The sequence below is a fragment of the Equus przewalskii genome, chromosome 10 (assembly GCF_037783145.1).
Source record: "Equus przewalskii isolate Varuska chromosome 10, EquPr2, whole genome shotgun sequence".
NCBI classification, from domain to species: Eukaryota; Metazoa; Chordata; class Mammalia; order Perissodactyla; family Equidae; genus Equus; species Equus przewalskii.
The window spans coordinates 55,019,920-55,041,041 of NC_091840.1; the positions used below are offsets into that span (position 1 = coordinate 55,019,920).

General features: G+C 41.3%; 1 protein-coding gene across 12 annotated transcripts in view; it reads left to right on the top strand.

The window, feature by feature from the left end:
* Positions 1-21,122, top strand: part of ARHGAP44 (Rho GTPase activating protein 44) — a 184,596-nt gene that overhangs the window by 118,722 nt on the left and 44,752 nt on the right. For all 12 annotated transcript variants that reach the window (XR_011523207.1, XR_011523208.1, XR_011523206.1 and 9 more), the window contains 3 exons: positions 1,122-1,233; positions 3,280-3,356; positions 10,792-10,909. Coding sequence is in view for 9 of the 12 variants with exons in the window: in XM_070561127.1 (XP_070417228.1) it covers positions 1,122-1,233; positions 3,280-3,356; positions 10,792-10,909 (307 nt within the window). In the remaining 3 variants the exon portion in view is untranslated. The remainder of the gene's footprint in view (positions 1-1,121; positions 1,234-3,279; positions 3,357-10,791; positions 10,910-21,122) is intronic.

Genomic DNA, 21,122 nt, shown 5'->3' on the forward strand with positions numbered 1-21,122 from the left:
TCCCGTGGCGGAGTGGTTAAGTTCACGCACTCTGCTTCGGTGGCCCAGGATTTTGGTGGTTTGGATCTTGGGCATGGACATGGCACTGCTCATCAGGTCATGTTGAGGCAGCGTCCCATATAGCACAGCCAGAGGCACTCACAACTAGAATAGACAACTATGTACCAGCGACTTTGTGGGAGAAGAAGACGAAAAAAAAAAGATTGGCAACAGATGTTAGCACAGGTACCAATCTTTAAAAAAGAAATAATAAATAAATCACAAATAATAGCAGGATAGGTTCAGGGCGAAACCATTGGTGTAACCTTTTTTAACTGAGTGAAGGAGCAGGATTATATATTGTATGTGAACACATACGTATGTGGTAAAAGTGTAAAAATAGGGACAGGAAAGGTACGTACTAACTTAGAATAACAATTACCTCTTCCCATACTTTTATTGATTTGAAAACACTCTTTATGTGAGTTTCAGTTAACGTGGTACCATGCAAGGGAGAACTGCTTGTATACCATTCAGAGGAATTAACATCTTTGAAATGTTGTGATCTCTCACCTAGGAATATGGCATAACTTTCTACTCATTCAGGTCTTTTGTTTGCCCATTATTAGTAAACTTTTGGAATGGTTTTTCTGTTTCGGTTTTTCAGTGGATAATTGTCTACATCCTGTGTTAAATAACTTTTCATAGCTTAGGAGAAAGAGTTTTCTTTCTGTTAGAGCGTAGTAAAGTTGAGTTTTGGTGTGTGTTTGAAGATGTTAGTTTGTTCATGCATCGATTTTAGCTGGGTTCTCCGGTGCTCTCAGGGGAGATAGAAACACTGGCTCTTTTTAGGTCTATGGATTTAGCATGCTTGAGTCTGTCCTCTCCCTCTCTCTCTCATGTTTCCCTACGTGTCCCTTTTTACCGCAAGCACACAGTAGGTACTCAGCATCATTTAACAAACTGATGACTTCAGAAATGCAAGCGGGTGGAGCACGTTGGTCAATGGGACGCCATGGAAATCAACCAATTTATTAACACTGTCTCATGAAAGTTTACCCAGCCGGAGGTGATGACAGTATGATGCGGTGACATCTTGCTTTCTAGGGTATTCAGTATGTTTTCTTCCCCTTCGGTTGCAGGAAGATGCTGAAACTCTGCGGAGAAACAGAGGACAAGCTGGCTCAGGAGCTGATTCATTTTGAATTGCAGGTGGAGAGAGATGTGATCGAGCCCCTGTTTCTGCTGGCTGAGGTAGGAAGCAGGCATGAGGCTAGGCCTAAGTGAGCAGGGAAGGACAGCACAGTGGGCCCTTTAGTCCATCTGCTTCCAGCCTCGTTGTTGTTTCTGTCCCTCACCCACTCCCTGACACTGTTTTTCATCGGGGATTATTACCACCCAACCACATAGTCAAGATTCCCCAATATGGCAGCCCTTTCAGCTGTTTGCCACCCGCTTCTCCCACCACGCTCTTCTCTGTTGACATTCCAGCGGGTAAACATGCAAAGCTGGCAGCATTACTCCTTCCCCACCAGTCTCCACAGCTCTTGCCACCCCTGCCCCTCCACTCGTCTCATCTTCAATGAAATGAACAGCTGCCCCTCCTCACGAGGGACTGGGGACCCATGTCCAAGAGACTCTGTAAGGCCTCTTGCAGTTTATATAAGTCGATTCTCTTTGGACTATAAAGGACGCTAAATAAAACTGTTTCATTAAAAAGGAATCTTGATGCCTGTGTGACGATTTTGCTAGCTTCAACCAAGTGAACTATTATCAATAGGAAGAGAAATGGTTGGGGGACTTTATTTTCCCTGAACCTCCTCCTAGTTGCCTTCAGTTGCCATACAAAACCTAACTGGTGCTGCTAAAGACAGCAGGTGTGGGGGAAAAAGCAAAGACAAAAGCCTAATCAGCACCGTCCCTTAGAACTGCCCGCAATGATGGAAACGTTTGACCTCTGCACAGTTTGGCAGCCACTAGCCACCTGTGGCTATTGAGCTCTTGAAATGTGGTTACTGTGTCTAAGGAACTAAATTTTTAATTTTGTTTAATTTTTGTTCATTTGAATTTAAAATGACATAGCCACAGGTGGCTCCAGGCTACCATCAGACAGCATTTCCCGAGGCCATGCTTGGTTTCCTTTCTGGACCGCCCCCAGCACCTCCACATCCCCTGGTGCTATTTCTGGGACAGATGTATGCATAAATAATTACCTAAGTGCCTAAAAGTATTCAAGGAGAAAATCCTAGATATGGTGTTTTGATGTAGACCAGCTCTAGACTTCTCAGATCCATCCTCTTACAGGTCATCCCTCAGCCTAGAACATTCATGAGAGGCCCTCTGCTTTTCCTAAGGGTGGTCTGGGGTCCCCGCCAAAGCTGAAAGCAAACCCGAGGGTCAGGGCTGAGCTGGGTGCTGAGAGTCGCTTGTACGAATAAGATGCCCGCGTGACTCTGCAGCTTTGCCTCTAGGCTCTGTGATGGCGCCAGGTGCCCGGAGTCTGTTACCTTCTCCTTCCCACTGGAAGTGGTTACACTCAGGACATTACTCACGCTGCTCCTGAGAGTGAATGGAAAGCACTTCATGGAACACTGGATCTTCTTCACATTTTTGCTTTATATAAAAGCCACGGCCCGAGATGATTTTGATTCAGTTTACAGCCAATTTCCCTTTTAAATTCTCACATCCTGCCCCACTTTTGCTGGGCCTGGGACCAAAATCCTGCACTGGAATGTTCAGTTAAGTCATTTTTAGAAATAAAAATATAAAAAGAGTGTCCACATACAACCACTATGGAAGAACTCACAGCTGAGAGAAGCCATGGTGATGGTTATTCATTATTTACTTTGGAAAAAGTCTTACTTTACTTCTACAGAAATAGATCCTAATTACATTCCCCACAGCCTCAGGTCTCCTGAGACTGGTGGTCTTTTCATCCTTCTGCTGTCTGTTTTGAGTTGGGTCTGTGTGTCAGATCTGACTGCGTTCCTCCCCGCCTTTGGCCCTTACGCGGTAGAGAGAAGTGATTGAGCCTGTTTTTGCTGGTTGAGGTAAGAGCAGCAATGAGAATAGGCCTGAGTGAGCAGGGAGATGCGAGAGCCTCTGAGACAGTCTGGGTTGATGGAGGCCCTGGCAGACGGCCAGCAAAGAAAGAGCAGACTTGAGCTCAGGAAAAGGAATCAAGAATTTCATCTGAAAAGGGTTGGGAGACCTCTAGCAAACTTGTTGGGTGGCTGTCAATAGTTGTTTAAGACTTTATCTTGAGCTTCCGTTTGTGCCTTTTATCTCCTGTAACCACAGGTGGAAATCCCAAATATTCAAAAACAGAGGAAACATTTAGCAAAGTTGGTGCTGGACATGGATTCTTCACGAACGAGGTATGTAGGGTTTCTTTGCTCTCCTTTTTGCTTCTTTGAAGGACTGGTGATCATATTTGGGGGCAGGGTTTGTACGTGGGTGTGTGTAAGTGTTTTCACTCATCTAGTCTTTAACGCCTGCTGTGTGCCAGGCGCTGGAGGTGAGAGTAGAGGGCTGGAGATATGGGGTCTTGCTCTTGAGGAGGCTGCAGTCTGGTTTGGGAGGTAGACACGAAGCGGGTGAACAGACACACAAGATGGTTTCAAGTGGCCATTGTCATGTAAAGAAAATAGCACAGGGCAATTGTGGCAGGGAGCGATGAGGAAAGGGGCAACAGCACAAGGTAGAGGACCACAGAGAAGGCGTTTTTGCGATGACACTTGATCTGAGACATAAACGATGAAAAGGAGGTACCAGGCAAAGAGCTGCTGCAGAACTGTCCATGGCAGCAGGAACAGCACATACAAAGCCCCTGTGGTGGGAATAAGGTTGACATACCCAAGGTACAGAGTGAAGACTAGCGTGTCTGGGGTGGAGGGGACAAAGCAGGTAGGAGAGCAGAGACCAAGCAGGCAGGATGGATGATATGTCGTGTCTATCATGAGGGGAGAGTTTCAGATCCTGGGGACCCGTTCACCTTCTCCTGAAGCCAGTGGTGTAGACATCTCCTTTCTGTAGTCATTCTCTAAACCTGAGACCATTATGAGAGAAGTAAAGTTCCCACAGGGCCGCTCTTCTCCTGCACCCATCTCCTGGAAGACAACAGAAAATTCCTGTGACAGCAGGGTATGCCAGAGGCCCTGAGGTGACCTTGACTGTGGCTGTGGCTGTCAAATGTCATGGTTGTGCACATATGCCTTTTTATTTTCTACAGTGGTAGTGTGTGTGTGTGTTGTGTAAGTCTGCAAGTTCGAAGAATGCAGTCTCCTGAATATTAATATGAAAGGAACATTTCGCTTCTACTTTAGGTCTGTTGTAGGTCGATTTTAATAATCTCTACATCTTGTTTTAATTTCTTGAGAAAAAGAAATGGAAAGAAAGCAGAATATCCTTGGGCTGAGAGATGTAGGATAAAGCGTCCTGTCCCAGGAATCAGAGACGAAGTACCAAGAGCTCCATCACCCATTTCCTAGACCTGTGACCTTGGTCAAGTCCCTTAGCCTCCCAGAGTAGTAATTTCCTCACCTGGACACAGGTAGTAACCACATTTGTGAGTTGACCTGAGGAGGCTGTTTTGAGTGTCACGTGAGATCATGTAAAAGGAAGCTGCTACCGTACGTAGTTGGGACACTGGAATTCTGCGTCTGGACCAAGGAAAAGTATAGGGCGTTTCCCAAGACCAGAAATAAAACAGTTAGATCAGCAGAGAAACACAAGTTTCTTTAGTTAACTTCATGTTCCCCAAACTTCAGTCCACCTGAATGATTTTTGCCATCTGTGCCTGCAAATCTTGTAAAAGGTTGGCTCTCTTTTGCAAAATGAATCTATTTAAAAAGAAACTTTAGAGCACTCACATAAATTGAAAAACAATGCCCTTTGCAACAAATATCAGGTAAACATGGATGTGAACAGGATGAAAGCAAAGCCAATGTTAATCAATTTTAGACCTTCTTGCCTGCGGAAGGCTGGGGTCCTGAAGCTTGTCTCCTTTTGTTACGAAGGAAGGGGAGGAGATGCTGCACAGTTGTTCTTCTGGCCCAGATCTGGGGCTCTCTCCTTAGTGTGCTTGGAGGGATGGAGAGCGCAGATTGCATGTGGAGTATTGATTTGGTGTTACTTAGTACTGCGTCCTTGTACCACAGAAAATTGCCTCCCACAACGCCAGTGTTCAAGTCCCTTGCTGGGGGAGTCATGTAAGATGATTGAAGAAATGCTAACTGTCCCACTTTTAGGATGATAGTGGACACCATGCTCCTCGGTTTGCAGAGTGATTTCCTTCTCTGAGGACCTGAGTGCTTAGCTCAGAGGTCTTTTCTCTGCTTCTGTAAGGAAAACCTGAATTTTCAGCTCAGAGCTTCTGTTCAGAGGGCCATATGCTAGCGTCAAAGCTTATCATTACCATCTGCACTTACATATTTTTGTTTAGTCTTCTTATGAGAGGGAGAGTTACTCCTGGGTGACAGCCACGATCAACCCAGTCTTGTGTGATGTTTTTAATGGTGAAACCAAGTGGTGTGTAGATTCTGAAACCTTAGAAAAGTGTCATGAGGGACCTCTCATCCATGTTTTAACAAACTTTTTCATATTGTCAGCTTGTGTATTGGGGTCTTCTCTTCTATATTGGATTTGGTAAGGAGATATCTACTTCCCTACCCAAATTTTTATGCTTATAAACTTCATCTTAGACACTTTGCAACCTTTGTTATTTCAGACAAAAAAAAATCCTTTTAGATGATCCTCGTATAAACCTGACCCTTCTCCTGGGTCATACTGTGGTTTGTCACAGCCCACTCTATTAGTCGTGAGTTTGGGAGTTGAGGGTTGCTTTGGAGGGATTGTTGGCAGTACACCTCCTCAGAAGTGCGGTTGACTTCCCTTCAGGTCCCTGCTCTAGTGACCATGGGAGAGGATCTAACCCACAGCCTCAGTTAAGGAATCCTCATCAGTTTAGGATATAGGCTTCAGGATGAGAGGAGCTCTCTTAGCAAAGCTGTCCTCTTTCTTCCCACTTTAATCTCAGACTAGCCATTTCTAGTCTATGTTTGTCTGTCTTGTAGGACCTTACTGAAAGCCACAAGAAGAAGCCAGCCCACCCCAATGCTCTGCCTTTTCCCCTAACCCTTCACTCTTGGTCAACACGAGGACTGCATCCCAAGATACAGCCATGAGAGTAAGACCAAATGCTGTGCTAGCGAATAGCAAGGATCACCAGCTACTCTTCTAGAAGAGCTGGGTTCTCACTGCCCCCCACCTCCACCTCACACTACTTCTCCATTTAGTCAGTTTCTACATGTGAGGTTCTGTCTTCCGTCTGATCACCAAAGCTTTCTTTAGTCCTCTTTTGTCTTTCATGAACTACACTATCCAGAGTAAGCAGTGTACTCCAGGTGGAGACATACTCTGCCTTTTAAGAAAGGCAGGATGTTTTTATATATTGTCAGCACATCTTGATCCACAGTTCCATGACTGGATCTTTGAATTCTACCACAACTCTGGCAGATACTGTCAAATCCAACAAATCTATCCAGCATTTCATTAGGTCTAACTCCAGTGTGTACATTGGTCACTATTCAAGTAAATCTGGCTTGTCTGCTTCAAAAGCCAATTATATAAACCTTAATAACCTCAGAGAAGACTAAAGCTTAGAAGATGAATAAAAGATTACAGATGAGAAGAATGGAGGTAAACTCAAGGAAACTTTACACTGAACTAAAGATTATGAGTTGAATTGAATTGGATGTGAATGATACACAAACATCTTTTCTTTCACAGGTTTGCTTTGGCAGCGGTTAAAGAAGGAACTCCATACCTTCCCAAAGTCTGCCTAACTTGTTTTTGGGCATGTATCTTAAAGTCAACCCTTCTGGGTCCAGGATACGTTATGTTTCTGCTGAATAATAGCTGCCTCTGGGTCCTACTGCTATGGACTGAATTGTGCCCTCGCCCCTCCCCCACTGGATTCATTGTTGAAGCCCCTACTCTCCCCCAATGTGACTAGATTTGGAGCTAGGGCCTTTAGGAAGTAATTAAGGTTAAATCAGGTCATAAGGGTAGGACCCTAATTTAATAGGCTTGGTGGTCTTATAGGAAGAGAAAGAGAGAGGAGTCTCTTTCCCGCTGCATACACTCTGAGGAAAGGCCCTGTGAGGACAGAGCGAGATGGTGGCCATCTGAAAGCCAGGAGGAGAGAACTCACCAGAGCTCAAACCCTACTGGAGCCTTGATCTTAGACTTTCTAGCCTCCAGAACTATGAGAAAGTAAATTTCTGTTGTTGAAACACCCCAGGCTATGGTATTTGTTATGGCAGCCTGAGCAGACCAAGACACCTACCTTGTTTGCAAGCAAGTGAATGAATATAAGTAAAACAGGAGAGTTTTGGGGAAGGATGCTGGGCAGCTCACGGAGTTAAGGAAGAAGTGGATAACTAGAAGTGGAACTCTGGAGCTGTGGCAGTTCTGAGGACCTCTGGGACTGGCAGCAGAGTCAGTGCCATCAGGAGCTGTTCCTCATCTCCTGCCTACAGGCATCTTTTTCTTCAATCCACTGTCCTCACAGTTACTGGATATCCTTTGGGCTCGTGTCTCCCTGGTATGAGCCCTCTTCCTTTTGTTCCAATTCTGAAAGTACAAAGGAGGAGCTCCATTTGCCTGGACTTTGCTTATGTGCCCACTTCCTTGGCCTGTCCGTTGGCCAAGGTAATGAAGGGCAGGCACGGGCTTGGCTTACATTGTGGACCCTTACCTTGACCACTCACTGCCAGGGCCATGCAAAACTGGCAGCTCCTTTTGGCCCGCACTTTAGAGTGGGAGTGGAGCAGGACCCCAAACAGCAGAGGATGCCAATGGCAGAGGGAAGGAGAAAACTGAACAGATGAAATCACAAATGTCTCACTAAAGGAACTTGCCTGTTTGCCTTCCAAAAATTCTTCTGGACTTCCTTTTGCCCTGAGCTGATCTTGCATTTGCCTTCTCGACCCTTCTCCTGGTCCCTGAAATTGCATTCCCTTATTTCTGGCCCTTTGCTCTCCTCCAGCCTTCATTAAACTTAGTATTCTGTGTTCATCTCCCCCAGGTCACAGAATGGTAGCATCTTTTCCAGAGAATGATGGTGACATGTCAGCCACTTTAGTGGGAAGAAGTGTACTTTCTGCTCTTCACTTTCAAAGCTCAAACTTTTCTTGGACAAGAGTCCCTGTTTCTTCGTCTAATAGAGCAGGGAAGTTCGTTGTTTTTTTTTTTAAAGATTGGCACCTAGGCTAACAACTGTTGCCAATCTTCCTTTTTTTTTTTTTTTTTTAAGGATTGGAACCTGGGCTAACAACTGACAATCTTTTTTTTTTTTTTTCCTGCTTTATTTCCCAACCCCACCCCCGCCCCGGGTACATAGTTATATATCTTAGTTGCAGGTCCTTTCTAGTTGTGGGATGTGGGACACCGCCTCAACGTGGCCTGACGAGCGGTGCCATGTCCGCGCCTAGGATCCGAACCCTGGGCCGCTGCAGTGGAGCGTGCGAACTTAACCACTCGGCCACGGAGCCGGCCCCACGCAGTTCTTGAGTTTACTTGTAAAACAGCTAGCTGAGGAGACCCCCCCCCCACCTCAAAATTCATGATTAGTGTCTCTTTTTTCAACAGAATATTATCAATACAAATTTTTCCACGTTTTCCTTGCTATTTTGTTATTTGATATCCACAATCTTATTCTGTATCTCATCACTATTTTATAATATCAAAATAGATTACTTATATATTGCAAATAAAATTCCCTATAAAGGGAGGGAAAGGTGTATGTTTTTAAACTACTAGGATATTGACTAAGGGACAGAATTGGGGGAAAAAATAGAAAGGATTAGGAAGAGAATAAAGAGGTAACTTGGGGAAATAAGTCTCCATTTTTATATATATGTTAAGTCTAAATTGGGTTTTTTAAAAAGAATCTAATCTAGATCTTCAAAGCTGTAAAAATCAGCTTAGTGTTTACAGTCCCTTTATTTCTTTATTTTTGCACTTACATGTTGGTTACTTGTTTTTTCTTTGGGTAGCAAGAGCCAGATGGTGGGTGTAGCTTGATCCCATAATCCAGCATGGAGGTATAGTCATTATCTGAGATCTAAATTACAGACGTGGCATCTCATATTTTATTTGACAAAAAACCCCCACAACACTTTAATACTTTGTTTAAAATGGTTAAACCTGGGAGGTATTAATTAAATATATCATTTCTGAAGGGCTATAAGGAAGAATTGCCCAGGAATTCTTACTAATCTTTAGCTGTTAGTTTAGATTTTTAAACATTTTTGCGTAGAATATTTTCTTCTAATTTGCCCTGATTTCTTATCTTGGCATCAGGAATCTTCCCCAGGATGTGTCCCCATCTGTGGAACTTCAAGCCCGCTTTTAAAGTAGTTTTCCCCTGGGTGCACTTTTTAAGTGACAGGGAATCCTGTATTTGGCTACTTTTTGCTAATAGCAAAGAGAATTTTAGTTGCCCTTTCTTATAGAGCCTCACACTCTTCTGGGTTGCCTGCATATAACAAAAGAGAAGAGAAAAATTGTGTAGAGAAGACACCTAGTCATTAGTTTCTTGCCTCTCAAAGTGAAGGTGACATTGCACTTTTTGCCTCTACTTTGCATGGTCAAAAAGCCAGATTGAGCCCTCAGAGCAGTCTGGTTTGGTCTCTATGCTATTGGCCCGCATGCTATTTAAGAGACTATTTAGTCTGTTGCCACATTTCATCAGAAGAGTTCACATGACAGTTTCCGCTTGCCAATTGAAACGTCTGGCATCCCATGACCCACGCTCCTGCTTCGGTCCCATTGGCCCCAGCTGAAGAGCAGCCGCTGCCTCTAGACAGGGCAGCACCCCCCACCCAGGTCCCCATCCTCTCGCTGTCTTTCCTGACTTCCCAAGACCGTTCTCATCCTGATTACACTGTTGCTTTTCCTTAGAGCTGAGAAATAGTTTTATATCTCATATCCCTATGACAAATAGGAAGTAAAAAAATTGAGTGGACTAGTTTTTAAGATAATGACCCATTTGACTTATTTTTCTTACTTGCTGGGCCCTGTAAGCTATTGAGTTTACAGACTCAGTAGGAAGAGGAACCATAGCTACCACCATCTATTGTAATTGGAACCTTCTTTCAGGGCTTGCTCTTGGTAATTCCCTGAGTATGACATATCAACAAGAAGCATTTGTACAAATTCCCCATAAAAGTTCCCAAGCGGCTTCCTTGGAAGGCCGGTATTCTCTGCCCAAAGAGAAATGTTTAAGAAAATATAAATGAGGCTTCTCAGTGTTGATGGGACACTGTTTTGTGGTTACCAGTGGAGATTTTGATTTTCAGTTTGTTTTCACTCTTACCCACATGTCCTCTCACCTAGCATACGTGATTGGCGGCAGCCAAGTCGGTGAATGTCTCCAAACTCAAGTGCCCACAGGATAGGCAGGGAATTTAAAGGAATGACGTAGACTGAGCTTCAGAGAAAGCAATGGTGATGTCATTGGCCTTAGTGTTCAGAGGACAGTGGGGAAAATGGTGGCAAACTGGGGAATGCTTGCTGTGCCTGAAGGAGTTTCCAGTCCTCAGCGCCAGCACTGACTACTGCCGGCTGGAAATTCGAGCCCCTTCTCCTGGTCTGGTACTCAGTATCTGTTCATTCCCTCTGCTTTTGAGTGAGGGGCTGTCGTTTCCTGGGTAATATTTGTAACCAGCTCTTTTCTCAGTGTTCCCACCATATCCCCTGGCTCTACCTGCCTCACGCCTCTCTTCTTTTTCTCCTGTTTTCCATCAGGTGGCAGCAGACTTCCAAGTCTTCAGGTTTGTCCAGCAGTTTACAGCCTGCGGGTGCCAAAGCTGATGCCCTCAGGGAAGAAATGGAGGAGGCTGCCAACAGAGTGGAGATTTGCAGGGTACCCTCCTCTTTGCTCCTCTCTACTGGGACTGATGGGGGGGCCGTAAGGGAGTTCTTTTTGCTCACTAGGATTCTGTTAAAACCCTAATCGTGATCCTCCGTTTGAACTAACTGCCCCAGGCTTGCATCCTGGCATCTCCAAAGAGCCCAGGATGAGCCCCGAGAGTTGGGGCTTTGACCGTGACCTCGACAAGGGGCAGCGGTGGGTCATTCTTGGTGTCCTCCATGGTGGGCAAAGGGAAATGACCTTGGTTTCTGCATGAAGCTTTTAGAAGTCATCTGAGTCCCAAATAATAGATTCTAGGCCACGCAAAACAATTGAGAATTTAGACAAGAGATGAGCTTTCACTCCCTGTTGATATTTAATTATCTTCTTGTTTGCCTTGTAATATTTCCTGAGTCATTTATCAGTCTTTTGTTTTCTGGGAGACACTTATCTATGACGTTGAAATGCTGGTCAATGAGATAGCCACAGAAAAGAGAACTGCCCACTTTTTAAGAGAGGAGCGCCTCGTTCTAAGAATGTGCCTCTGCGCTTGGGAATGACAGATACCCTGTACTGTTCTGTCTCAAATATTTACCATCTACTTTTCCCACAGATGTTTTACAGGGCTCAATTAGTGATACGCCACTCACGATACTCTGTGTATGTGTACATCTGTATACAGGCAGATATGTCAGTTTTGGTTTCGATCCAAGGAACAAAAATAATCATGTTTCTGAAACTATTCTGGGTACCTGTTGTCTTTTTAAAAAAATTTTATTGAGGTAACATTGGCTTATAACATTATATAAATTTCAGGTGTACATCATTATATTTCAGTTTCTGTGTAGATCACATTATGTTCACCATCCAAAGACTAATAACCATCCATCACCATACATATGTGCCCTATAGTCTTTGCCCTCCTCCCTCCCCACTTTCCCTCTAATAACTACCAATCTAATCTCTGTATCTAAGTATTTGTTTGTTGTTGTTGTTGTTTTGATCTTACACTTATAAGTGAAATCATACGTTATCTAACTTTCTCCATCTGACTTATTTCACTTAGCATCATACCCTCAAGATCCATCCGTATTGTCACAAATGGCAAGACTTCATCTTTTTTATGGCTGAGTAGTCTTCTATTGTGTACATATACCACATCTTCTTTATCCATTCATCCATTGATGGGCATTTAGGTTGTTTCCAAGTCTTGGCTATTGTGAACAATGCTGCAGTGAACATAGGGGTTCAAATATCTTTTCAAATTAGTGTTTTTGTGTTCTTTGGGTAAATATCCAGAAGTGGAATTGCTGGATCATATGGTAGTTCTATTCTTAATTTTTTGAGGAATCTCCATACTGTTTTCCATAGTGGCTGCACCAATTTACACTCCCACCAGCAGTGTATGAGGGTTCCCCTTTCTCCACACCCTCTCCAACACTTATTTCTTGTCTTGACAAGGGTGAGGAGATGTTTCATTGTGGTTTTGATTTGCATTTCCCTAATGATTAGTGATGTTGAACATCTTTTCATGTGTCTGGCAGCCATCTGTATATCTTCTTTGGAAAAGTGTCTGTTCAGATCCTTTGCCCATTTTTTAATTGGGTTGTGTGCTTTGTTGTTGTTTAGGGGTACCTGTTGTCTTAATCCTGCACAGTTTTAAAGGAGAGCAGCCACTTTGTGTGCAGACATCTCTGTTCTTTGTGGCTCTCTCTTGTCTGGTTAGCTTTGCCATTGGCTTATCCTTCTGCAATCACCCTGTGCAGGTGGCTTTGACCTTACATTCAGGTGACATTCAGAGTCAGATAGAATTTCTCTCTGGAATTAGAAACATTGAAAAATCTTTAAACAATTCATTATCTCTCAGCCTGCAGTACCATGGAACCAGACAAAGTAAGGTACTTCCAATACTTTGGATCCGAGATTCTTCGTGAGTAAAGCCAGTGTGTCATTTAAACTCCTGTGAAAATGGCGAATATCCAGCTGGTGTTCTTTGTGAAGTATAACTCTTCTCTCCTGCATTTCGCTTTTCCTCTGCTATTCTCTACCCATTTACCATGGATTTATGTACTTCAGTTACGAATTTTGTTTCTTATAAACAAACTTTTAAACTTCTTCGGTAGACACAGGAGGGTGGTGTTAAGAGGCGATGCTGAATGTGAGCATCTGAATACATCAGAATAAAAGTTGATAGCTCCATTTGTTCTTGGGGAGCTTCCTACATTTGCTGGTTTTACCAAAAAGCGTATCAAATTTCTCTTCCAAGATCACAAAAGTATTACTTGTTCACCATGACCAGTGAAAATATATCAAGAAAAACACCAATAATCTCTCTCTTCCTGCCCAGCAACCAATCCCTCTGTTTGCAAAGAAGGGACCAGTTTCCCTCCACAACGTTTATGAAGACTTGTTGTGAACAATGCACTCTGTCATGTGCCAGGTGGCCATAAAAGTCATAAGGACAAGGAAGCTAGTGTTAGAAGCTGTTATACAGCCTTCCACGCCTTTCTTTGTAATCATACAAGCACACTGTCATATATAGCATTTTTCTTGTTACTTGTCTGTGTGTGTGTGTTTATAAAACAGTCATGTTGCTTATATTAATCTACCATTTGCTTTTCTCAATTAACAATACGCCCTGGACATCTCTCCAGGTTAGTAGCTATAGCTCCAACTTAATCTTTTTAATAAGGTATGTAATACTCCATAGTAGAGATATATATGCCATGATTTATTTAGCTATTTTTCTAGTGATGGATATGTGAACTACACTGTTTTGTGTTGTTTTGCCATCAAAAATGATACAGTCAGCATCCTTGTATGTGTATTCTTACGCACTGGTAATTTTTTTCCCTTTAGGATAGATTCCTAAAGGTGATATTTGTAGGTCAAAGACTACGTATGCATTTTAAATTTTAATAGGCATTGACAATGTTCTTCTCTGAAAAGGAACCTGCAGTTCACATTCCCACCATCAATATGCAAAATTGCACATTTCTCCTCATCTTTCCCTGTAAAATATGTTGTTCCTCTTCTCAGTTTTTGCGAGTCTGGTGAGGGAAAAAAGCTCTCTCTTTGTTATTGTCATTTTAATTTCTCTGAATATTAGTAGTGATGAGTATATTTTCATGTGTTTATTGAACATTCCCAGTTTGGCAAATTGCCTATTGGTATTGGCAATTGGACCAATATTTCTATTGTTTTTTAGTATCAGTTTGTGTAAATTCTCTGTATATCAGGGATATTAAACTTTCTTCTGTTTGTTGTGCTACAGATACTTTTTCCAGTCTGCCATTTGTCCTTTGACTTTGCTTGTATTGATGTCTGCCATTATTAAAAACTTAATCATATGCCTGTGTTTCCTTTGCGTGGGAGGGAGAAGGGCCCAGGTGGTCCATCAGGTGTGCTCCACATCAAGGTTAAAAATTTATTCTTTAATTTTCTTTTAATGTTCCTAATGCATTTCGTATATCTATTTAGTGCATTTTAATACACCTGAAACTTACTTTTATACATGGTGTGAGGTAGAGATTTTTTTTCACCCCAGATGGATAGCCAAGTATGCCAGCATGATTTATTAAGTAAGCCACCTCTCCCTGAAGTTTCTCATCTAATTCCTCAAATTTATTTCTGGGCTCCACGTTCTAGTAATTTGTTTGTCTATTCCTGGAATAATACTATACACTTTCTATTCTAATGACTTTGTAGCAATTATAATATTTATTAAGATACCCCTCTCTTTCATGCTTATCTGGTCCTGTCCATGACCTCTGTTTCATTATATGAATTTTGCACTGATCATATCAAGTTAATAAAACCACACATTGTGCTCTAGATGACTCTATTTGTGTGCTGAGCTGATCCTCTTGAGAACATGCACTGACGTTTTTGTTAAAGTTCTCTTCTGACTGTTCTTGTATTTCTACTTCATTGGTTGCCAGCCATTCTAAGTATCTACCGTGGTCTTCCTCCCTCCCCTTTGTGAGTTTCCCCCGTATATTTTCGTAGTTTTGTATTTCCTCAGCAGGCAAGACATATCTTTAGGATCTCCTACCTTATGGCAACCCAGCAAAATGAAAGCCTGTGGGTTGCAGGAGAGTGAAGTGTCCATCTGATTCCTCTTTGTTTAGGCACAGAGAGGACCAGGCAGAGCTGCCTCAATCTTTGGGACCCAGAGAGCTCTAGCCCACCAGGAAAAACAAGTCGGGGGGGGTTCCGTCAGGCAGCACCTGCCGAGACCTCAGGCGTGTGGGCAGGAGCAGCATTCCTTGCTTGTGTTGCTTGGGGAGCCCATCCAGTCTCTGCTTTGCTTCCATATTTCGAAAAGAGACAAGCACCACTCTTCACAACTGGCACCTGGTTTCTCTTTCCTTCCTGAGGTTGGATAATTTTTCACTAAGAGGAGAGACAGTGAAGAAAGACCCATGAACAGTGGAGTAACAACAGAGAAGACAATGACTAGAGAAGTAAACCGCTTGATGACTGCAGTATCAGTGTCATTTTGTTTTGGTTTTTGTTCAAAGTTTAGGGCTGAAACCCTAGGGTTTTTCCCTGGAAGGGGATCCTTTCCCCCTGCACCTTTTCTCCTTGTATCCCCCTTGAGATGTATCTCCCCACATCCTATCGCTTGTATTCCTATCTTTACTCCACCATGTCACTGTCTTTCCCACTAAGCCTTGGCCTCTCGCTTTTTAAACGTGTCTCTTCTTTTCCATCTTATTCTTCTTTGATGTATCATTTTTGTTCCTTGAAAATCAAGCTTGAATCCAGGAAAGACGGCAACTGTCTAGCGAATGCACTTGTCTAGCCCGTTTTCTCCTCCTCACAAGGAGATTTAAATGAACATAGATGTCAGACCAAAGAAAACACTGAGTCTTGACCCACAGCTCCTCTTGTGAGAAAATTAGTCCGGTGTTATGGTAAGTCAGCCAATGAGATCCTGGCAGAACCCCTTACTACCCTCTAATATGGAAGGCTGTGGAATAGTTGGGGAACAATTACGTTGCTTGGATCCCTTCTGCCAAAGAATCTCCTGTATAGATCTAAGGGCAAGCGTGGCCACAACCAGTAGGAAGCCAGTGGGTGGCTGATCTTCCACTGGTGTGAACACTCCTGATATACTGCTGAGATCTCAAACGTGCCAGGCAGTGTATAGATAATTTTCCTACATTAGAAAACAATGATAAAATACTCAAAAATTAGAACACTTTTGAAAAAGATATACTGATGGTAAAAATAAATTTTAGACAGCATATCTTGGTGCTTAAATAAAACAATAGATAAAGGTGAAATAAAGTTGTTTGGTAAAATGGAAAGGGAACTGAAGGAGATTTGCAATTATTTTTTTAAAATAAAAGAAATAAATACAGGTGTAGAATTGCTGTTAGTAAAGGGCAGAATTGATACCGCAGAAAATTGAACCAATGATGTAGAGAAAAGCTTGAGTTCCTGTAAGCTCCCTGCCCCCACCCGTGCACACCTTCCCCGACTATCAACTCCCCAGCACACTGATACATTTGTTACAGTCAGCAGCCTACACTGGGACATCGTTATCACTTGAAGTCTATAGGGGTTTTGGCAAATGTATAATGACATGTGTCTACCACTGTAGAACCACACAGAATGGTTCCAGTGCCCTAACAATCCGCTGTGTCTAATCATCTCCCCCTTCCCCATACCCCTGGCAATCACTGATCATATTTTTACCATCTCCATTGTTTTGGATTTTTCAGAATGTCATATAGTTGGGCTCATACAGTTTGTAGCCTTTTCAGATTGGCTTCTTTCATTTAGTGCTATGCATTTAATGTTCCTCGTGTCTTTTTATGGCTTGATAGCTCATTTCTTTTTTGTGCTGAGCAATATTCCATTGTCTGGATGTACCACAGTTTATTTATCCACTCACTACTGAAGGACATCTTGGTTGCTTCCAAGTTTGAGCAATTATGGATAAAGCTGCTGTAAACTTGTGTGTGCAGGTGTTTGTATATTTTCATTTCATTTGGGTAAATACCAAGAAGCACAATTGCTGGATCTTATGGTAAGAGTAGGTTTAGTTTTATAAGAAACTGTCAAACTACCTTCCAAAGTGGGTCTATGATTTTGTAGTCCACCAGCAATGAATGAAAAGTTCCTTTGTTCCACATCCTTGTCAGCATTTGGTGTTGTCAGCGTTTTGAATTTTAGCCATTCTAATAGATGTGTAATTGGTATCTCATTGTTATTTTAATTTTCACTTCCCTAATCATGTGATGTTCAACATCTTTTCATATACTTACCTGGATGTGTGTACAGGCATACCTCTGAGATATTGTGGGTTCCTTTTCCAGACCACTGCAATAAAGCAAGTATCACAATAAAGCAAATCACAAAAATTTTTTCATTTCCCAGTGCATATAAGTGTTGTGTTTACACTACACTGTAGTCTATTATTGTGCAATACCATTATGTCTAAAGAAACAATGTACATACCTTAATTAAAAAAATGCTTTATTGCTAAAAAATGCTAACTATCATCTGGGCCTTCAGGGAGTTGTAATCTTTTTGCTGGTGAGGTCTTGAAAAAAGAAATATCTACAAAGCACAATAAAGCAAAGCAATAAAATGAGGTATGCCTGTATATTCTTTGATGATACATCTGTTCAGGTTTTTTTGCCCATTTTTAAATTGGGTTTAGAAGTGTGTTGTTTAATCCCCAAGTATTTTGGGATTTTCCAGCTATCTTTCTGTTATTGATTTCTAGTTTAATTCTATTTGTGGTCAGAGAGCAGAAATTATATGATTTTGTTTATTTTAAATTTGTCAAGGTGTGTTTTATGGCCCAGAATGTGGTCTGTGTTGGTGGATGTTCCATGTGAGCTTGAAAAGAATGTGTATTCCTGTTATTGGATGAAGTAGCCTATAGATATCAATTATATCTAGTTGATTGATTACGCTGATGAGTTCAACTATGTCCATACTGATTTTATGCCTGCTGGATCTACCCATTTCTCATAGAGAGGTGTTAACATCTCCAACTATTATAATGGACTAGTGTATTTCTCCTTGCAGTTCTATCACTTTTGCCTTATGTAGTTTGAGGCTCTGTTGTTTGGTGCATACACATCAAGGATTGTTATGCCTTCTAGTAGAATGACCCCTTTATCATTATGTGTTGCCCCTCTTTATCCCTAGTATTTTCCTTGCTCTGAAGTCTGCTCTATGTGAGATTAATATAACTACCCCCACTTTGTTTTGATTAGTGTTAGCATGGTGTCTTTCTCCATCCCTTTGCTTTGAAACTATATGTATCTTTGTATTATTATATTTATATTATTATATAAATATATATTAATATTAATATATAATATATTATAATATATAATATATAATGTATAATATATATTAATAGATATTTGAACTATATGTATCTTTATATTATTATATTTATATTATTAATTATAAAATATGACTAAGCTAGTTTCTTATAGGCAACAGATACAGCCGTGTGTTGCTTAATGATGGTGATATGTTTTGAGAAATGCATCGTTAGGCAATTTCATCATTGTGCAAACATGATGGGATGTACTTCCACAAACCTACATGGTATGACCTACTACACACCTAGGCTATATGGTACTAATCTTATGGGACCATAGCTGTATATGTGGTCTGTCGTTGAATGAAACGTCATTATGTGGCAAATGTAGTTGGGTCTTGTTTTTTGATCCACTCTGACAATCTCTTCTTCACATATAGTCTAAGTATCTTTTAGTAACAAAATATTCCTAATTTCATCCATTTCACTGATATATAAGCATACATAGCACATATGTGTGTGTGTGTATATACATACATACATAGTTGCTATTATTTTGAATAAACTTATCTGTTAGATCAATTAAGAATAAGAAAAATAAAAGTTTTATTTTACCTTGACTTATTCCTTTTATGATGCTCTTCCTTTCTTTATGTAGATCCAAGTTTTTTATCTATATCACTTTCCTTCTCTCTGAAGAACTTGTTTTAATGTTTCTTGCAAGGCAGGTCTATTGGCAACAAATTTTTGCTTGTCTGAGAAAGTCTTTAGTGCTCCTTTACTTTTGAAGGATAATTTTGCAGGGTATAGAATTGTAGGTTGGTGGGTTTTTTTCTCTCAACACTAAATATATCAGTCTTCTCTCTTCTTGCTTGCCTGGTTTCTGAGAAGTCAGACCTTTGCTCTTTGCTCTTCTATAGGTAAGATGTTTTTTCCCTGAGGCTTCTTTCAAGAGGGGTTTTTTGTTTTTTTCTTTGATTTTCTGAAGTTTGAATATGATATACCTAGGTGTAGGGTGTTTTGTTTGTTTGCTTGTCTGTTTGGGGTTTTTTTTTTTTTTTTTTGGCATTTATCCTGCTTGATGTTCTTTGAGCTTCCTAGATCTGCGGTTTGGTGTTTGGCATCAATTTGGGGAAATTCTCAGTCATTCTTGCTTCAAATGTTGCTTCTCTTCCTTTCTCTCTTTCTTCTCCTTCTGGTGTTCCCATAACGCATATGTTATATCTTTTGAAGTTGTCCCACAATTCCTGGGTGCTCTGTTCCTTTTTTCCAGTCTTTATCTCTTCACTTTTAAGATTCAGAATTTTTGTTGACGTATCTTCAAACTCAGAGATTCTTTCCTCAGTCATGTGCAATTTCCTGATGAGCCCATCTGAGGCATTCTTCACTTCTGTTACTCTATTCTGGATCTCCATCATTTCTTTTTTATTCTTTAGAATTTCTCTCTCTCTATTATCCATCTTTTCTTGTATGTTATCTACTTTTTCCATTAAAGCCCTCAGCATATTAATCATAGTTTTAAAAAGAATTCCTAGCCTGGTAATTCTAACATCCTTGCCATACCTGACTCTGGTCCTGATGGTTGTTTGGTTTTTCAGTCTGTGTTTTGCCTTTTAGTAAGCCTTGTAATTGTTGAGAGGTGAACCTGATGTACTGGGTGAAGGGAATTGTGGTAGACAGGCCTTTAGTAATACAGTGGTAAGGTGTGGGGGAAGGGGAAGCATTCTACAGACCTGTGACTAGGTCTCAGCTTTCTAGCTAAGTCTGTGCCCCTGGACTACGAACTTCACCAATGCTTCTAAAAGTTTTTGTTTTGTTTTTTGCCCAGCTTCTCAGGGTTTTTTTGTTTGTTTTAGGTAGGATATGATGATGCAAGTTGGGTATTTCCCTTCTCCATAGCATGGAAAGCTAGAGCCTGATAGAATCAAGTATTTCCTTTGCCTCGGATCAGTAAGGCTCTGATAAAACCCCTGTAGGTTAGGCTCGGATAAAATAATTTCTCCTGAAGGTAGGTCTTGTTAAGAGGAGTACAGCGCTCAAGTGTCTTTCACAGTGGTTCCTTTCCCCTTCCCCTTGCTAAAGGCAGGAGAGGATTTTTCTCTGATATTTACTGTGAGAACTTGGTACAGCTCGTGGAGGTAAAACTCACAAAAGTGTGGCAGCACCCCAGTGACTGGGTCCCCTTAGAGTTTTATAATTTTCAGCTGTGCCCACACTGAGCCTCCAGCAATTTAGCAATTACAGTTCAGGTTTTCCTACCCAGCACTGGTTTCTATGGAGGTTTCTGCTTTGGGAAGTTGTGATTCTCGTATTCACCTGTCTGCCTCTCTAGTTTGGTGGGCCGCAGTTTGCCATTTGACCTCTCTTCTTTGATGGATCTAAAGAGTTGTTGGTTTTTCTGCTCAGCTTTTTACATCTTGTTAGGACCAAGTGGTCCTAACACTTGGACTTTGAAGCTCCTTACATACCAGACTGGAAACCAGAAACCAACAATGAAAATCAAGGTGTTACTTTCTACCAAGAAAGAGTATTCAAGAGAGCAGTGTTTAGAAATATCTTGGGAATTGTTTTTTAACAATAGAAATATTTAAAACCCTATAATAACATCATGTAACATAGGATAATTATAAAATATGACTGAGGAAATAAAAGAGGCTTTATAAAATTGAGAGATGTTCCTAGATGAGAATAGTCAATATTATAAAAATTTGAATTTCCCCAAATCAGTTTGATTAGAACTGCAGATAGTTGATATAATTGTAATAAATGTTTCAAAGGCTGATAAAAGTTTTCTGAAGTTAATGTGGGAGAATTATTGGAGCTTTGAATTACTCTCGTAAAATGTTTCATGAGTTACATAATTAAAATATAGTTACTATTAAAAAAAATAGGTCAGTGGGGAAAAAAACAAAACATCCCAGCCAGAAG